Source organism: Trichogramma pretiosum, unplaced genomic scaffold (assembly GCF_000599845.2).
Source record: "Trichogramma pretiosum strain Unisexual culture from Peru unplaced genomic scaffold, Tpre_2.0 scaffold17, whole genome shotgun sequence".
NCBI lineage: Eukaryota > Metazoa > Arthropoda > Insecta > Hymenoptera > Trichogrammatidae > Trichogramma > Trichogramma pretiosum.
In genome coordinates, this window is record NW_019641225.1 from 2,066,241 (window position 1) to 2,082,068 (window position 15,828).

The 15,828-nt window shown below is 37.6% G+C and overlaps 3 protein-coding genes across 3 annotated transcripts; all 3 read right to left on the reverse strand.

The window, feature by feature from the left end:
• Positions 1-7,048: 7,048 nt before the first annotated feature.
• On the reverse strand, positions 7,049-8,214 carry LOC106649104 (trypsin eta-like). The gene is made up of 4 exons (XM_014366376.2): positions 8,151-8,214; positions 7,743-8,059; positions 7,382-7,654; positions 7,049-7,300 (listed from the first exon to the last, which is right to left on the reverse strand). Exons 1-4 carry the CDS (start codon positions 8,212-8,214, stop codon positions 7,049-7,051), a joined length of 906 nt encoding a protein of 301 aa, XP_014221862.2.
• A 1,740-nt stretch (positions 8,215-9,954) lies between these two features.
• On the reverse strand, positions 9,955-11,202 carry LOC106649105 (mite allergen Der p 3-like). The gene is made up of 4 exons (XM_023458172.1): positions 11,139-11,202; positions 10,639-10,967; positions 10,279-10,551; positions 9,955-10,206 (listed from the first exon to the last, which is right to left on the reverse strand). The coding sequence occupies exons 1-4, from the start codon at positions 11,200-11,202 to the stop codon at positions 9,955-9,957; spliced, it is 918 nt and encodes a 305-aa protein (XP_023313940.1).
• A 1,666-nt stretch (positions 11,203-12,868) lies between these two features.
• On the reverse strand, positions 12,869-14,030 carry LOC111693488 (azurocidin-like). The gene is made up of 4 exons (XM_023458173.1): positions 13,967-14,030; positions 13,563-13,888; positions 13,201-13,479; positions 12,869-13,126 (listed from the first exon to the last, which is right to left on the reverse strand). The coding sequence occupies exons 1-4, from the start codon at positions 14,028-14,030 to the stop codon at positions 12,869-12,871; spliced, it is 927 nt and encodes a 308-aa protein (XP_023313941.1).
• Positions 14,031-15,828: the final 1,798 nt, after the last annotated feature.

The window sequence follows — 15,828 nt, forward strand, 5'->3', positions numbered from 1 at the left end:
CGTGCAGCAATTAAAATCTCGGGAAAAAGGAAGCTCGCGCACATTCGCACACCCACTGGGATTGTCTTTTTTTTCAAGCGAACATTTAACATTAAATCGTCGCTGTATACGAAACTAAAATTAAATTTCACCGAAAAAATTAAATTAAATTTCGAGGCTATCCTAGTAGAAATCGTTGATATCAATAATGGCCTTGGGAACGAAAAATATTACAATTTAAAATGTTCCAAAGTACATGATTATTAATTGGATTGTTTTTGGCGATTTTCATAATACAATTAATAATTATAATTATCAATTATGTTACTATTATTGCTGCTCTGCTCGACCAGATTTCATCAATCACTTCAAGTATGATAATACTACTTTAGGCCGCCACCACTAGATGGCGAGTACCTGTATACGTAAATCTGCAAGTGGGAAAGTAAAAATAATTGTATATGAGTGAATCTCGTGATATTTCAATACTTGTATTCAATTTCCTAATGCTGAATTCGACGTAATTACATTAATTGTAAACGATAGGTATGTTAAATACAAAGTAACAACTTCATTTTAATTACCTTTTTACTTGTCAAATTCCGTAAATTATAAATCACGTTATCTTCAAATGATAATTTGCACGAACTTTATGTAATATATACATAACGATGGCCTAATCCCTGATAAATTTCTATTTACAATTTGGTTTGAATATATTACTATCAATTGGCATGTTTTTGGCAATATGTCTATTAAAATCATTATAAAAATATCGGGAGCATATTAAATGACCGCAAATGACAATTAAATTGTTACTAAAAAATTTATACCAGTTTTCAAAAACTTTAAACACGATTATAACACTTTGAGCCATTACCACTAGATGGCGAGTACCTATGTCTTCAAATCTGCAAGTGGCAAAATGAAAATAATCCTATAAAGAGAAAAGCAGTTTTGGAATACGCGTTTGAAAAAATTGTTCCTCTTCAGATCAGTGCTCAATAAAGTCCTAATGGACCTTTCAAGTCCGTGAAAAATTTTCGTTGGCCTAAAACTAGCCGCATAAACTGTTGTGCATCACTAAACTGGGATATAATGTATGTCTCGTATCCGTCGGTTAATACACTAAAGTACGTAGTGCTCGCACTCGAACGAGCACCGCGCGCCACTTCAATCATCTAAAATTGTTTTTAACGTCCCCTCGTATATAGCTTCTCTGCCTACAGCGCGATCTCGAGAGTACGTTTTTATTTTTGTAAATGAATTTTTCACGCGCGCGATCATCGGAATTCTCAAACTCTCGCAGTATATCGGTGGAAATGAAATAAAATTTCGCAAACGGTTTTTTTTTCATTTACGTATTTTTTAGTAATAAAGATTGCACGATAGAAGAAGGGTTGCTGCGACTCGCGCGCGTTGCACCGCACAAGCCGCTTGGGAATACAATGTAAGCGCGAAGCAACCCTTTTGTCTTATTGCAACGTATAACGCATTTTATTTTCATTTTTTTTTTACTTTTTTCGAGCCAAACTTCATGATTCATATCGAGCGTATTAAGTTTCTAAACGTCGCGAATTAATAGAATTTGAATCGGTGACTATTTTAGGGTGGCTGCATTTCGGCGGTGTCCTGCAGTACGCCCGTGTCTTGAATCACACGCTCGCTGACGCGTCGACGATTCACAACAACAAAGACATTCGATATTCCGTTTGTGTTGTCGTTGTTGTTGTTTGCCCACCACTACCGACATCACACGTGTACAACAATATGCATACACACATCATATATACGATTCTATTTTCATATATAGGCGCGAGGCGAGTTTGGAATAACACACCCCCTCTGATATGCGTAGAGAAGGCGTTTATGGAGAATCGATACAAAGGAAGCACGGCAGCGCGAGACAAACGCGTATGTGTGTATGAAAATCGAACCTGTGTGTTGTAGTGGCAGTAGTAGTAGTAGTAGTATTGCCTGGAAAGAGGGAAACATAATGCAGCAGCGAGGCTGTATACATACGTATATAGGGCCAATTACGGGGCGATGCTGCTACTGTACGTATTATGTATTTGTGAAAACATCTTTGGCCGCAAATAAGCATCATCGTCGTCGTCGTTCGAGATCGATCGATCGACGACGGAAGGAGAATACTTTTTTGCACGCAAGGCACTCGAGGGAACTTGAAGTGTATATAACGCATGGGGGGTTTTTTCTTTCCAATTCGTCAATGGGGAAGAAGAAGAAGAAGAAGAAGACTGAAGGAAAAAAAAGGAAGGCATTTTCGTGTTTGGGTAATATAATGTAAGAGTCGAATTGCACCTTGCGAGAGAAAGACCCTATACTTGAATTCGATGATTTTTCACACTGCTCCGAATAGCAGTCAATGGACGATGCTTATAATAAGAGAGCTCGTTGAGTCGGAAATGCGTTATTACAACGAGACGTTGTCCACTGGGATCGTGTTAATAATCTCATTATGTCCACGGCATTGTGGCAATTCGATAGTCAATAGTACCGAGAACGAGAAAAAATCATATACGTAAGTTCGGGTCAAGCTTCACGACGATGGGAAGTAAGTACGTTTTTTTTCCTTTCTCTGGGCTATCGAGTTGATCTCGCTCTATCCAGGGGAGAAGGTGAATTAAAAAAAAAAAATTCATCGTCTTCATTCAGTGCACCGTCAAACGATAATCACTTTTTTAATTAGAGAGAAGAGCAGCTTCTTTTCCTCACGGTTGTCATAAAAGGGGCGCGACATTTACATTTCAAGTAGTACGAATCCACTTAGAGGCGAACCGGTGCCAGTAGAGGAGAAGAAGAAGAAGATGTATTTAAAAAGAGGAAGAGGCAGCGACGGCGAGAACAATCCGTATTATCAGCAGTTAAGACGTCAACGACGGCGACGACGAGCTCTTTAAAAGCAGACCTAATTAATTCAATCGCATTCGCAAGCGCAGGAAAAAAAACGCCGTGACATAAAATACATAAGATACAATACATAACACAAAATGTTTGTAGCAACATCGTTGGTTTCTTCTTTCATCGCCTATGTAAGTATCCCTCGAGCTCAAATATTTAATACCAAAGTATATACAAAAGGCGCCGGGCTAGCTCTAACAGTTGGGTAATCGTCAAAAATTCGAGAGCGTTTATGAACAAAAGCGAAAGAGAGAGAGAGACACGCTTATTGCAGCCACTCGAATTATCGCTGCGAAAAAAAAAATGAGTTACGCGTACATAATCGTCCTATAAGCTGTGCTACTTACCGTACACAGCTGCGCAGCCTCCGTTTACAATATATAAAATATAAAATAACTTTTGAGACAATTGCACGTAGCATATAGGGCCTTCATCGCACCGGGTGAGAATATCTCCATGACAATCGCGCTGTATGCACAATCAATTAGCCCTACCTCTAGCTACCGTACCAACTTCTATAATTCCTTCCTATTTTTTTTTTTCATCCTGTGTCGCCCTCGGGTTCGCTTTTTCTCTCTCTCTCCGATCATCAAACGTGTATACCTACCTACCTACAAGCAATCTCCCTCTCCTTTGTAAGGGGTGGCTTTTATAATACGAGAGGAGAAAAAAAATTGCCACACACACGCGGGCGCGCGCGAGCGAATCACGGCCGGCTTATTATACGCGACACTATACATACGGCGCGCCGTGAGCGGATTGTAATATTAGTTGTTGGCGAACGGCGGATGATGGTGGTGGTAGGGGAGAGAGAGAGAGAAATGGGGAAAGTACGAGAGGGGTTAGCACACACACAGGCGGTAACGCGATAGCCCCTCCCTTTACCGATAATTCATCCCTTACAGCACATCCCTCTTTTCTTCCCTCGAACACACGCATACACGGACTAATACGATTCCCCTCCCCTGCCTTTGTACTCCCTGTGTGTACTTTCTCGGTTATATATGGTTAAATCGAGCCTTTAAAATTACCTTTCTTGCGGGGATGGCTGTGTGTGTGCATAGGTAATTTTTACGAGCCTCGAGAAAAACTCCATTCTGCGGCACCGAGTTATATAATAAAAGATCGACCGTTTGAGAAAGTTAATTTTTTATTTTCATCATCAAATTCTCGTTAAATAATTGCGCCGTGCTTAGTTTTTTTTCTTCTCTTTCACCACCTCGTTTTAATAATCCGTAAGATGATGAAACTCGGCTTTAAAATCTCTAAATTAAATATCAAGATCAAGGTCGAGATAAAAATGTTCTCTTATTTTTTTCCTTGAAGTATTTCGCTTATAAAATGTCGACGCTCAATTTCGATACGGTGCACAGAGGGGTTGAGTATATCACTTGATATAATTACGAGCTCATTTTGTTGTAATAATCATATGAATTCTCATACGGTGGTTACGACCGCGAGGATTATATTACTGGATCAAAACAATGAATTATTTGATCATTGCCGCTGCGCGGTGTATAACTATTATCGATGAGCCGGTTAATCGTCAAAATAATTCATCGGAGCCGATACGCGCGTATCATATCCTACAATTTCATGAGTTTGGTACAAGTACTTATTTTTCGTTCGGATTTTCATTCAGTTGACTATCTACGAAAATTGATATGTGAAATTTTCGAAATTAGTTGATTAACTTTTAATTCAGGCTGAAAGCGTGAAATTTGGCATGCATGTAAACGATGAAAAGCAATCAACGAAATTATTTTCATATACGGTACACCATTATGCTGATAATACCCAATTCTCTAAACACTTTATAACTGGCACGTAATTTCATGCTCGTTCAGAAACTCATCAGCGCACGAAAGATAAAAAAAAAGTCATCCCTCAACACTCCGTGCACGTTTTATAATAATAAAGTTGATAAAGAAAGGAAAAAATCGTACGCGTATAAATACAGCCGCACCTCAACGTATATCTGACGATTAAACGCGATAATCTCCGCTCTGTGTTTATAGGGGTGAATTAGATCGTACGTATATACCGTCGCATCGTCTCTCTCTCTCGAATTAATCGGCTAATTAAACTGATCGCAGCAGTCGTAGTCGTCGTCGTCGTCGAGTCTGAACTTTATACATATCGGACGATCAACTCAGCTCTGCGCCTCTCTGCATATAACCACGACACGCGCCAAAGGCGCGCCTCGAGTCGACTTTTGTTGTCGCATGATGCACGCATCGGTGGCAGTAACAGTAGATGACGCCGCCGCGAGCTATACACAGAGTACACGGGTGAATTGCCGTTTCGCGTTTTTCGAGCGCGTTAACGCCACCGACTTTTATTATCCTTTGCGGATGATGTTACTTTTGGAAAATTATTATTACTTTTTGGGTGTGGCATCCGTGGTGCTGTTGTCAACCCCAGGAACGAACGATCGCTTATCTGCTTCCATTTAATTTTTCTTTTGCCAAGTGTACTCATCGATTATTGCTCGGCGATTCACCTTTTGATTAATTGAATCGTATAGCAAGTGCCCCCTCTCTTTCATCTTCGTTTATATCATTTTCCAGGATAAATCTAATCCACCGAGTGACCATTGATTCTCCGCAAAACCCACCAACGAACAAACAAATCAGTGAAATGTGTAAACGAAATCTCTCTCCAATGAGAAGAAAAAAAAAGCCGTTTCACACCTCTTAAATACACACCGCGGAATATCTGTGTGTGCGTGTGTCTATATACATGTCGCTCGTTCAGACACACTCCGGCGATGCGCTGCACGGGTGTATGGGTGAGTCCGTGACTCGTCGTCCGAGGGTTGTGCGCGCAAGCGCACGAATTTCCAGGCCACACCCCGGCGTCGAGGCAACCGCGAATGAACGATCCAGAGACCCCCGCGTGCCGCGTGGCCTCTTTCAAGTGCTCTTCTTCCTGCGGCTATGTATGTGTGTGTGTATGTGTGTCTGTGTGTGCGGCAATATTTCTGACTGAGCTGGTCCATAAATATCTTCGTGTATACTTGTATGCGTGTAGATAGGTAAGTACCACCACTGCGAATCGTTATGTAGCTCGTGTGTGCGCCTTATAACACATCTATCGGCGCGGTGTTAGGTGTGCTATATATACCCATTATACCTATCCGCGCCCTTAAGCTACTACTACTACCACTGGTGTGAACGAGTGTGTGGCATTATGTACGTATTTACTCTCTACCTTACGGAGAAGAATATCGAATGACACTGTTTCTTTCGTTCGTTACTTTTTTTTTTCGTTTCATCGACGAAAATAATGACCGTAAAGATTACTCGCAATATAGGATTAAACGATTCAATGATATATAATTAATTCTCGTATAGAAGCACGACGAGTAGTAGTAGTAGTAGTTTAAGCTCGAGGCCTGTGCAGCCTGCAGTGCACTTACGTTTATACCACTCGTTTCGTTTTGTTTTTTTTCGCACGAGTGAATTTCACTGTATATACGAGCCCCAGCCGAGCTCGAATAATTTTCCTAGGCGTTTCAGTGCGCACAGAGAGAGAGAGAGAGAGAGACTAAGAGAGAGAGTATAATATAAACCGAGCACGGCATTTGCATAAAACGCGAAACTCGACGTCGATTACGCAGACAAAGTAAAAGCTTTGCAGTGTATACGGCATAAGCACGAGGTATCGTCCGTTGCACCCTCTTTTGCCGTGTCGTCTCAACGCAGAAAGTGGACACACACACACACACACACGCTCGCGCGCGCGCGTTATCTTTTTCATTGTAGCTTTAATCACTCTCGGCGCGCGCGCGGACGTAGATTCTGCCTCGCTCGAGTCCGTTTCGTATGTACGGTACGAATGTACGTTATCGGTCTCGTGAGTTTTTTTTTTCTACTTTTTTTATATACGCTTCACTAGCATTAGCTGCTGCTGCTGCTTGTTGAGCCTGGCTACGAATTAATCGCTGAAAAGTAAGTGATATCTAAAATGGTAAATGATTCTCGAAACACAGAATTTTTCGAGACAATTTTGATTCACTTGAATTGTACAAATAATTTACTCATTAATAAGAATTTTTATTTATCCAAACAAATTTTTAATCGATTAATAATATAAGAGTAACAATTAAAATGATTGAAATTCAGGAACACTTCGTGACTTAGTACTATAGTTTGCACTGAGGATACCGCCGCAACTTATTCGGATAATCGTCAGTCGGTAACTTTTCAGATTTCACGTCGTTTAGAACTTGGTTTCGTACGTTACTGATGAAATCCAGATAGTCCGAAACTTTGGTGTGTTTGTTGTAAGTTCCGCACCAATTTGGGATCCATGATTTAAAAACACCGACCAAGGTAAGTACGATTTGTCTATTCGAGTCGTATGAAGCTTCGACGAGCGGAGCGCCATGGAACGCCTGAAATTCAACGTAAATTCGTGGATTAATTTGATCGAATGCACTGAAAAATAACCGGCTTTTCGTTATCGTTAAACGTACATTGCAAGTCGTCGCTTTTGAGTCCATCGTAAGGACTATGGTGCAGAAATCCTTATTATTGGCATCGCAATCCTTAAGATTGAAAACTTCCGTTTGAACATCGAACCGTAAAATTGGACTGATCGTTGATTCAAAGTCAAGTGTGCGATTTAAGTACTGTTTTAAAAAGCCGTAACCAGTCATAAAAAGTCCTTGTCCAACCGAATGATCGGCGGTGGGTAATTTAATTGCCTCTATTCTCGAATCGCTGCCTAGGGGCAACGGTTTTTTCAACTATTGTCAAGAGAAAAAAAATTACAAAAATCAAACGTATAAGCTATAGATGAAGTTTTTCTTTACAGTTTACCGTAAGTACGCTTACCTTCAGAATTCCTATTTCGTCGCGACCCTTCAGATAAGGATAAGTTTTGGGTATGTAGGTATACTCGACCTCGTGATACAGGCCGGCCTCTTTGTCGCGCAAATCTAACGCACCGGCCACGACGACCAAATTCTTATCTTTATGCGCAAAGGCACAGAAAGCGGTGGTGATGATGTGCAGCTCGTCGAGTATTGCACCCTCGCACGAGTGGTCAGTGCAACCGTTTTCCGAATCGAAGATTTGAACGGACACGTGATGCTTGAACTTGTTGACCTTAGCCTGATTAACGGCATAGGCACCCTCTAATATGGGCTCAGCTGAAACTTTATTTTAGGAATGAAAATAGAATTTGTTGCAGTGTGGCGTTTGAAGTAAAGTAAAAACAGGTGGAAAATAGAGAATACTCACCATTGCTTGCTGCAATGATTATAAACAGTCCAAGGAAAGAACTCAACAGAGACTTTTCCAACATTTTGCTTACTAATTTATGAGTACCTTCATTTATACAAGGCTTTGATGTACACCATCAAAGCTCCAAAGTCGTTCTAATTTTTACAATTGTTTTGTTGATTATTTATATTCTTTTTTCCTTTCAATTTTTAAAAATAAAATTCTAACATTAATTTAAAAAAAATTCTGTCATTATCTTGAATGAACTTCGAACAATGGATAAAGTGTTTTTTCATATAAAATTGTGCACATACTAACAATCGATTCAATTATGCCTATTGTCAGGTATTTGGTCAATTTTAACAGTGTTGATAAAACGAATTCATTGAGCTATAACTACACCTTTTAAATTCATCTTCATATTAGATATTGACTTTTTGTGCGCATTGTTGTTTTGAAACTAATTGATCTCAGCAGTTGTGATCAAGCGCAAAAATAATGGAGTAAGAACATCAATTGTTTAAATTATTGTTTAATCGAACCTATTGGAAAAGTACGAATATTTTTTCAAAAATATTAACAATGGATTTTTTTTTTTACAAAAAAATTCCTCATTGACAGAATAGCGAGTACTTAGTGACGCGAAGCAGCAAGAAGTTGCCTCATTTCGATTTTAAGTTAGCAATAAGTTTCAAGATTTTCGTTAGAAAATAAAAAGTAGGACTACTATAGGAAATTATTTTTGGGCTATCTGTTGAAGCAGCATCAAGCTTAACCAGTTAAGTATGAATTGTTTATTATTGTTCATGTGAAATCGAAGTATGGTACTTATCTTCTGCAATGAAAGTAATTTTTAATCGCGTTCACGATTCTGCCGTTTTTTATACAGACAAACAATTGATTTTTTGGAGTTCTCCAACGATCTGTTTAGGCAGTAATTTAACTCATAATTTTATGAGTGTTGATTTTCCACGAAAGGCTAAGATAGGACGATGATTTTCAAGATGATTTAAATCAATATTGTGGTACATGGGCCCTATTCTAGACATTCTGAATAAAGTTCTTTTGCGTCACTCGTCATTTTAAAAAGTAAAAACAATAGTACAACAATAGTAACAAATAAAATAGTAAAATCTAAAAAAAATTGTACATAAGTAAGAAATGTGTCCTTAAATTATATGAAATTTTTCATCATTTCAAATATAGGGCAAGTAAACGTGCTAGACAGTTATTTTGACCTCTCTAACTATACGAGGGTCATCTTTCAGAACTAAGGTACTCGATTTTTACCCGTATATAATATTCAAATCTTAATTGCAGCTTCGCTATAACAATAGTTGCTCTCGAAAATCGTAATAGTAAAATAAAGCGACCTCTCCGTGAACGACGAATTTTCGAGCTAGCACTTTGTTTTTGACTCTAGTAACATAAAAACGTTCGTTTTTACAAAAAATTTTTGTGGGTGGTTAAAAAAAAATTTCAATTTTTTTGTCGTTGTAAAACTTGATAAAAGTGCCATAGATAAAAGAGCAATAGTTTTCAGCCGTAAGAGAATCGTGAAAATAAACTTACATTGCAGGTCATCGGCACGATATTCGAATCCTCGAGGAAGTTAGTTTTGAATGTTATATTATAGCATAGATAAAGGTAAATGATTCTCGAAACACAGAATTTTTCGAGAAAATTTTGATTCACTTGAATTGTACAAATAATTTACTCATTAATAAGAATTTTTATTTATTCAAAAAAATGTTCAATCTTAAGAATAATATAAGAGTAATAATTAAAATAATTGAAATTCAGGAACACGTCGTGACTTGTACTATAGTTTGCACTGAGGATACCGCCGCAACTTATTCGGATAATCGTCAGTCGGTAACTTTTCAGATTTCACGTCGTTTAGAACTTGGTTTCTTACGTTATTGATGAAATCCAAATAGGCCGAGACTTTGGTGTGTTTGGTGTAAGATCCGCACCAATATGGATTCATGTATTTAAAAATACCGATCAAGGTATACACACGTTGATTATTTGAGTCGTATTTCCCATAGACGAGCGGAGCGCCGTCGTACATCTGAAATTGAAGGTACATTCGTGATTAATTTGATAGAATACTCTGAAAAACAACCGGCTTTTCGTTACGTACATTGCAAGTCGTCCAATTAGATTGCGCGTTGAGTCTGGTGCAGAATTCCTTATTATTGGCATCGCATTGCTTGTCATTGAAAGGGTTCCATTGAACATCGAACCGTAAAACTGGACTGGGATATGACCGCTTCAATGTGCGGTTCGCGTGCTGTTCTTTAAAGCCGTAGCCAGACATTAGGAACGACGGGCCTTTTTCGATCGAATAATCGGCGGTGGGTAATTTGACTGCCTGTATTCTTGAATCTGTACCCAGGGGCAACGGAGTTTTCAACTATTGTCAGGAGCAAAAAAAGACAAAAATTAAACTTAAATGCTCAATGCAGTTTTTTCCTTTGAAGTTCACCGAAAGTGGGCTCACCTTCAAAATTGCTACATCGTCGAGACCATAGAGCACAAAACGATACGTTTTGGGCACGTAGGTGTACTCGACCTCGTGATACAGGCCGGCCTTTTTGTCGCGCAAATCTCTTGCACCGGCCACGACCACGAGACTCTCGTTTGCATTATCGGCGACGCAGTAAGCGGTGGTGATGATGTGCCGCTCGTCGAGTATCGCGCCCTCGCACGCGTGGTAAGTGCAACCGTCTTTCAAACTGAGGATTTGAATGGACACGTGATGCTTGAACCTGCCCGGCTTGGCGATATGGCCACCCTCCAGTTCAACCCCTACTTGTTCTAATTCGTAAGCTGAAACTTCATTTTTGCAGTGAAAAGATAAATTATCGGAGTGCGGCATTTAAAGTAAAATAACCCTGGTAGACGTGCAACATTTTCAATGAAAAAAAAGCGTTACTCTAATGGTGAAAAAATTTTGCATTTCTGCCAGGGAAAAACAAGTGAAAAATAGAGAACACTTACCATTGCTTACTGCGATGATTAGAAACAGTCCCAGGAACGAACTTAACAGAGACTTTTTCAACATTTTGCTTACTAATCCAAGACCACTCCAATTTTTACAGTTGTTTTTTCGAATATTTATATTCTTTTTTCGTTTGACTTTTTGGAACTGAAATGCTAATATTATTTTTCATAAAATTCTGTCATAATCTTGAATAAACTTCAAACAGTGGATACCGTTTTTTTTTCATTTAAAATTATGAATCCGATTTAAGTGCCTATTGTCATGTATTCAATCAGTTTTGGTCGAAAAAGAATAGTCAATTATCAACTTAAATTGATAAGCTCAATCCAACCGCCAACTGTGTCGTCGAAACACTTTTATTGAGCATTAATTATACCGTTTGAATTCATCTTCTTATATTAGATAATTACATTTTGTGGGTATTATTGTTTTGAAACTGATTTAACATTAGCAGTGGCGATCAAGCGCTAAAAATGATGGAGTGAGAACATCAATTGTTTCAATTATTGTTCGATCAATGGTGAGTTTTTTTGTTTACTGTTCGAAAAATACGAATATTTTTTCAAAAGCATTAACAATTGATTTTTTTTTGCAAAATAATTTCTCATTGACAGAATAGCGAGTACTTAGTGACGCGAAGCAGCAAGAAGTTGCCTCATTTCCATTTTAAGTTAGCAATAAGTTTCAAGTTTTTCGTTGGAAAGTAAAAAGTAGGATTACGGTTGGAAATTATTGTTGGGCTATCTGTTGGAACAACATCAAGCTTAACCAGTTAAGTATGAATTGTTTATCATTATATATTCTGAAATCAAAGTACGGTACTTGTCTTTTACCATATATTGATTAACTGACCAAAAAAGGTGAACTTTAGAAAAAAAGTGTCGAAAATAGCTCCTATTCTGTACTTATTATCCTTCGCCAAAACTTCATTTTCTGTTAGCATCCCCATCAGAATTTTTTTCTAAATAAAGTGCATAATAATGGTGTGAACTATAATAAAAAGTAAAAAAGTGTAAAAAATGTAAGATTACTAACGATTTCGGACATGTGATACGTTTTTCTACACTTTTTTACTTTTTATTACAGTTTATTACATTTGTTTACCTATAATTAGAGAGATGAAAGCCCTATGAATAAAAGTGTAAAAAAGCATAAAATTCTGTAATAATAATTTTAAATGTTGCAATTTTTACTTATGCAGCAAGTGATTTTCGTGAAAAAAGTGAACTCAATCTAATGCAGCAGAGAGCATTGTAACATCATTATAGATGTACTGTGGAGTACTGAGATGACTGAATTTGGTTTATATACATATCCATCATAATTTGTCTTACTTTATTCATAAAAATTAATACATTTTTTTCACGAAAATCACTTGCTGCTGTCGATGGGAATAGCATATTGAAGAAAATGTAAAAAAGTGTAAAAAAATGTGATTTTATACTGCCTTTTTTAATGCATTGGCTGTCCGAAATCGCTAGTAATTTTACATTTTCTTACATTTTATTACATTTAACAATTTAATATTATGGTTTTAGTTACTACTTTTACTTTTTCTTGGACGATTTTTTTTCCGTCGGAAATAGATAAAGGTAAATGATTCTCGAAACGCAGAGTTTTGAAGAAGAATTTCATTGAATAAAATTGTTTAGATAATTTACTTAATAATAAGAAATTTTATTGATCCAAAAACTTTTAATCGATTAAAAATATAATAGTACATAGCTTATTCTAATTCGTAGCAGTCAGGATATTCGCGCAACTTGTTCGCATTATCGTCAGTCGTTATCGTTTCAGATTGCACGTCGTTTAGAACTTGGTTTCGTACGTTACTGATGAAATCCAGATAGGTCGAAACGTTGGTGTATTTGTTGAACGATCCGCACCAATGTGGATTCGTGATTTTCGAAACACCGATCAAGGTGAATTCAATTTGTTCATGCGCGAGGAGTTTCACTTCGACGAGCGGAGCGCCGCTGTGTCTCTGAAATTCAGAAAAAATTCGTGAATTAATTCGATTGCGAATGCATCGCGAATAAACGCGCAAAATAAACGTACGTTGCAAGTCGTCGATTTCAACTCGAACACCTGGACTACGGTGCAGAATTCCTTATCATCGGCATCGCATTTCTCGTCATTGAAGGGATTCGTTTGAATATCCCATCGTAAAACTGGACTGCCTCTTGTTGCCAACTTCACTGTGCCGTTCGGATGCTGTTCTTTAAAGCCGTAGCCAGTCATCAGTAGCGCGAAGTCTTTTTCGACCGTATGATGGGCAGTGGGTAATTTGACTGCCTGTATTCTTGAATCTATGCCCAGGGGCAGTGGTTTTTTCAGCTATTGTCGAGAGAAAAATAATTACAAAAATCAAATACATAAGCTCGATGCAGTTTTTCTTTAAAGTTAAGTGCGGCGCTTACCTTCAAGATTGCTATATCGTCGTGACTCTCCAATTTTAAACGATAAGTTTTGGGCGTGTAGATATGCTCGACCTCGTGATACAGGCCGGCCTCTTTGTCGCGCAAATCTGACACACCGGCCACGACGACCAAATTCTTATCTTTATACGCAGTGGCGCAGAAAGCCGTGGTGATGATGTGCAGCTCGTCGAGTATCGCGCCCTCGCACAAGTGGTAAGTGCAACCGTAGGGACCGAGGACTTGAATGGACACGTGAGGCTTGAATTTGGCCGGTCTAGCAATATGGCCACCCTCCAATACGGGCTCTAAAGGCTGTAAATTTTTAGCTGAAACATGATGTTTGGAATGAAATTAGAATTGATTTGAAATATAGTAAAAACAAGTGAGAAATAGAGTATACTTACCATTGCTTGCTGCGATGATTAAAAACAGTCCCAGGAACGAACTTATCAGAGACTTTTTCAACATTTTGCTAAGTGATTTATGAGTACCTTCACTTATACAAAGCTTCGATCTACACCATCAAAGCTCCAAAATCGTTCTGATTTTTACGCTTATTGTGTCGAATATTTATATATTTTTTCTTTTTAATTTTTGGAAATCAACATCTAGCATTATTTTGATAAAAAATGGATCATAATCTTGAATGAACTTCATAAAATGTATAACGTTTTTTTTTTCATTTAAAATAATGAATCTAGGTTAAATACCCATTGTCATGTATTCAATCGACTTGACGCATTCATTGAGCTTTAACTACACCGTTTGAATTCATCTTATCATTATATAATGACTTCTTGTAGGTATTATTGTTTTGAAACAGGTTTAGCTTGGCAATTGCGGTCAAATGCAAAAATTATGGAGTGAGAACATCAATTGTTTCAATTATTGTTCAATTGATGGTGAGTTTTTTTGTTTACTGTTGGAACTATACGAATATTTTTTCAAAAGTATAAACAACTGATTTTTTTGCAAAATAAATTCTCTATAACAGAATAGTGAGTACTAGGCTGCAGGAAGCTGCCTCATTCCGATTTCGAGTTAATAATAAGTTTCAAGTTTTTCGTTGGAAAATAAAAAGTAGGATTAGCGTTGGAAATCATTTTTGGGCTATCTGCCCTAATAGAAATGCAACATTTTTGGACCGATGGTGTAACGCTTTTTCTCATAAAAAATGGCCATTTAATGGTCATTTGTCATATGTCATTAGTCATTTGCCATAAATGGCCTTTAAATAGCCATTTTTTTTTTTAGAAAAAGCGTTACACCATCGGTCAAAAAATGTTGCTTTTCTACCAGGGTGTTGGAGTGGCATCAGGCTTAACTATTTAAGTATGAATTATTTATCATTATATAATCTGAAACCGAAGTACGGTACTTACTACAATATGTTTGTTATTTCTCAAAAAATTGGACTTTTGAAAAAGTGTCAAAAATAGCTTACTACTTATTATCCTTCGCCAAAACTTCATTTTCTGTTTAACTGTTATAAAAATATCGTCGTATCATCAGCAGGACAATCTTATCAGTAATGCAGCTAAATATAGTATATTTTGCACGTAGGGAGTGAAAAACTGGAAAGTCTCTGCGCACGTGTAATTTATCATCCGAGGCGAAGCCGAGGCTGATAATCTAAGACTTTTTTTTTTGCTACATAGGTGCAAAAATTTTTTTATTTGACGATGAAACTTGGTTAAATATTTATACGTTTTTTTCATACGACTTATTTTTAGTTCTGCCACGACAATTGTTTTTAGCCGTATGAGTCATGAAAATGTAGCCTTTTCGTATTCAATTTTTTACATCCAAAGAAAATACGTACAAATACATACATGATAAATTTCATACTATTAAATTAAAATAAATTATATTTATGCAATAGTATGACGAAAAATGTCTTTTTTCGCACATTTTTTAGTGCTCAAAAAGCGTTTTTGGACACTTGTGTGCGGTAAAATGCCTCATTTTGGACACGGGTGTGCGGTAAAACGCCTCATTTAAATGAAAGTATTTTTCGTCTCCTATTGCATAAAATTTTGTATGCAACACGTGCCCAGCTTTTTGGGCACTTGTTACATAAATAACTATTATGTTAAAAATTTAAAAATTAAAATTAAACAATACAGATCATCCATTAACTCTAATAAAGGCTTAGCCCAAGGTATATTTGTAAACAACACCTCGCCGGAGTAGAGGACGTCTTATCATCACAACAAACTGCAACCTAGACACTGTTCATCGTCACCGGGGCGTGTGTCTTCGCCTC

Bases quoted from the DNA above. Each gene is read 5' to 3' on its own strand.
- LOC106649104 (XM_014366376.2), bottom strand. From the start codon at position 8,214: ATGTTGGAAAAGTCTCTGTTGAGTTCTTTCCTTGGACTGTTTATAATC. The intron at 7,655-7,742 runs GTAAGCGTACTT...TCTTGACAATAG, and splicing joins ACGAAATAGGAATTCTGAAG to TTGAAAAAACCGTTGCCCCT. The intron at 7,301-7,381 runs GTACGTTTAACG...GTTGAATTTCAG, and splicing joins CAAAAGCGACGACTTGCAAT to GCGTTCCATGGCGCTCCGCT.
- LOC106649105 (XM_023458172.1), bottom strand. From the start codon at position 11,202: ATGTTGAAAAAGTCTCTGTTAAGTTCGTTCCTGGGACTGTTTCTAATC. The intron at 10,552-10,638 runs GTGAGCCCACTT...TCCTGACAATAG, and splicing joins ACGATGTAGCAATTTTGAAG to TTGAAAACTCCGTTGCCCCT. The intron at 10,207-10,278 runs GTACGTAACGAA...CTTCAATTTCAG, and splicing joins CTAATTGGACGACTTGCAAT to ATGTACGACGGCGCTCCGCT.
- LOC111693488 (XM_023458173.1), bottom strand. From the start codon at position 14,030: ATGTTGAAAAAGTCTCTGATAAGTTCGTTCCTGGGACTGTTTTTAATC. The intron at 13,889-13,966 runs GTAAGTATACTC...ATCATGTTTCAG, and splicing joins AATCATCGCAGCAAGCAATG to CTAAAAATTTACAGCCTTTA. The intron at 13,127-13,200 runs GTACGTTTATTT...TCTGAATTTCAG, and splicing joins TGAAATCGACGACTTGCAAC to AGACACAGCGGCGCTCCGCT.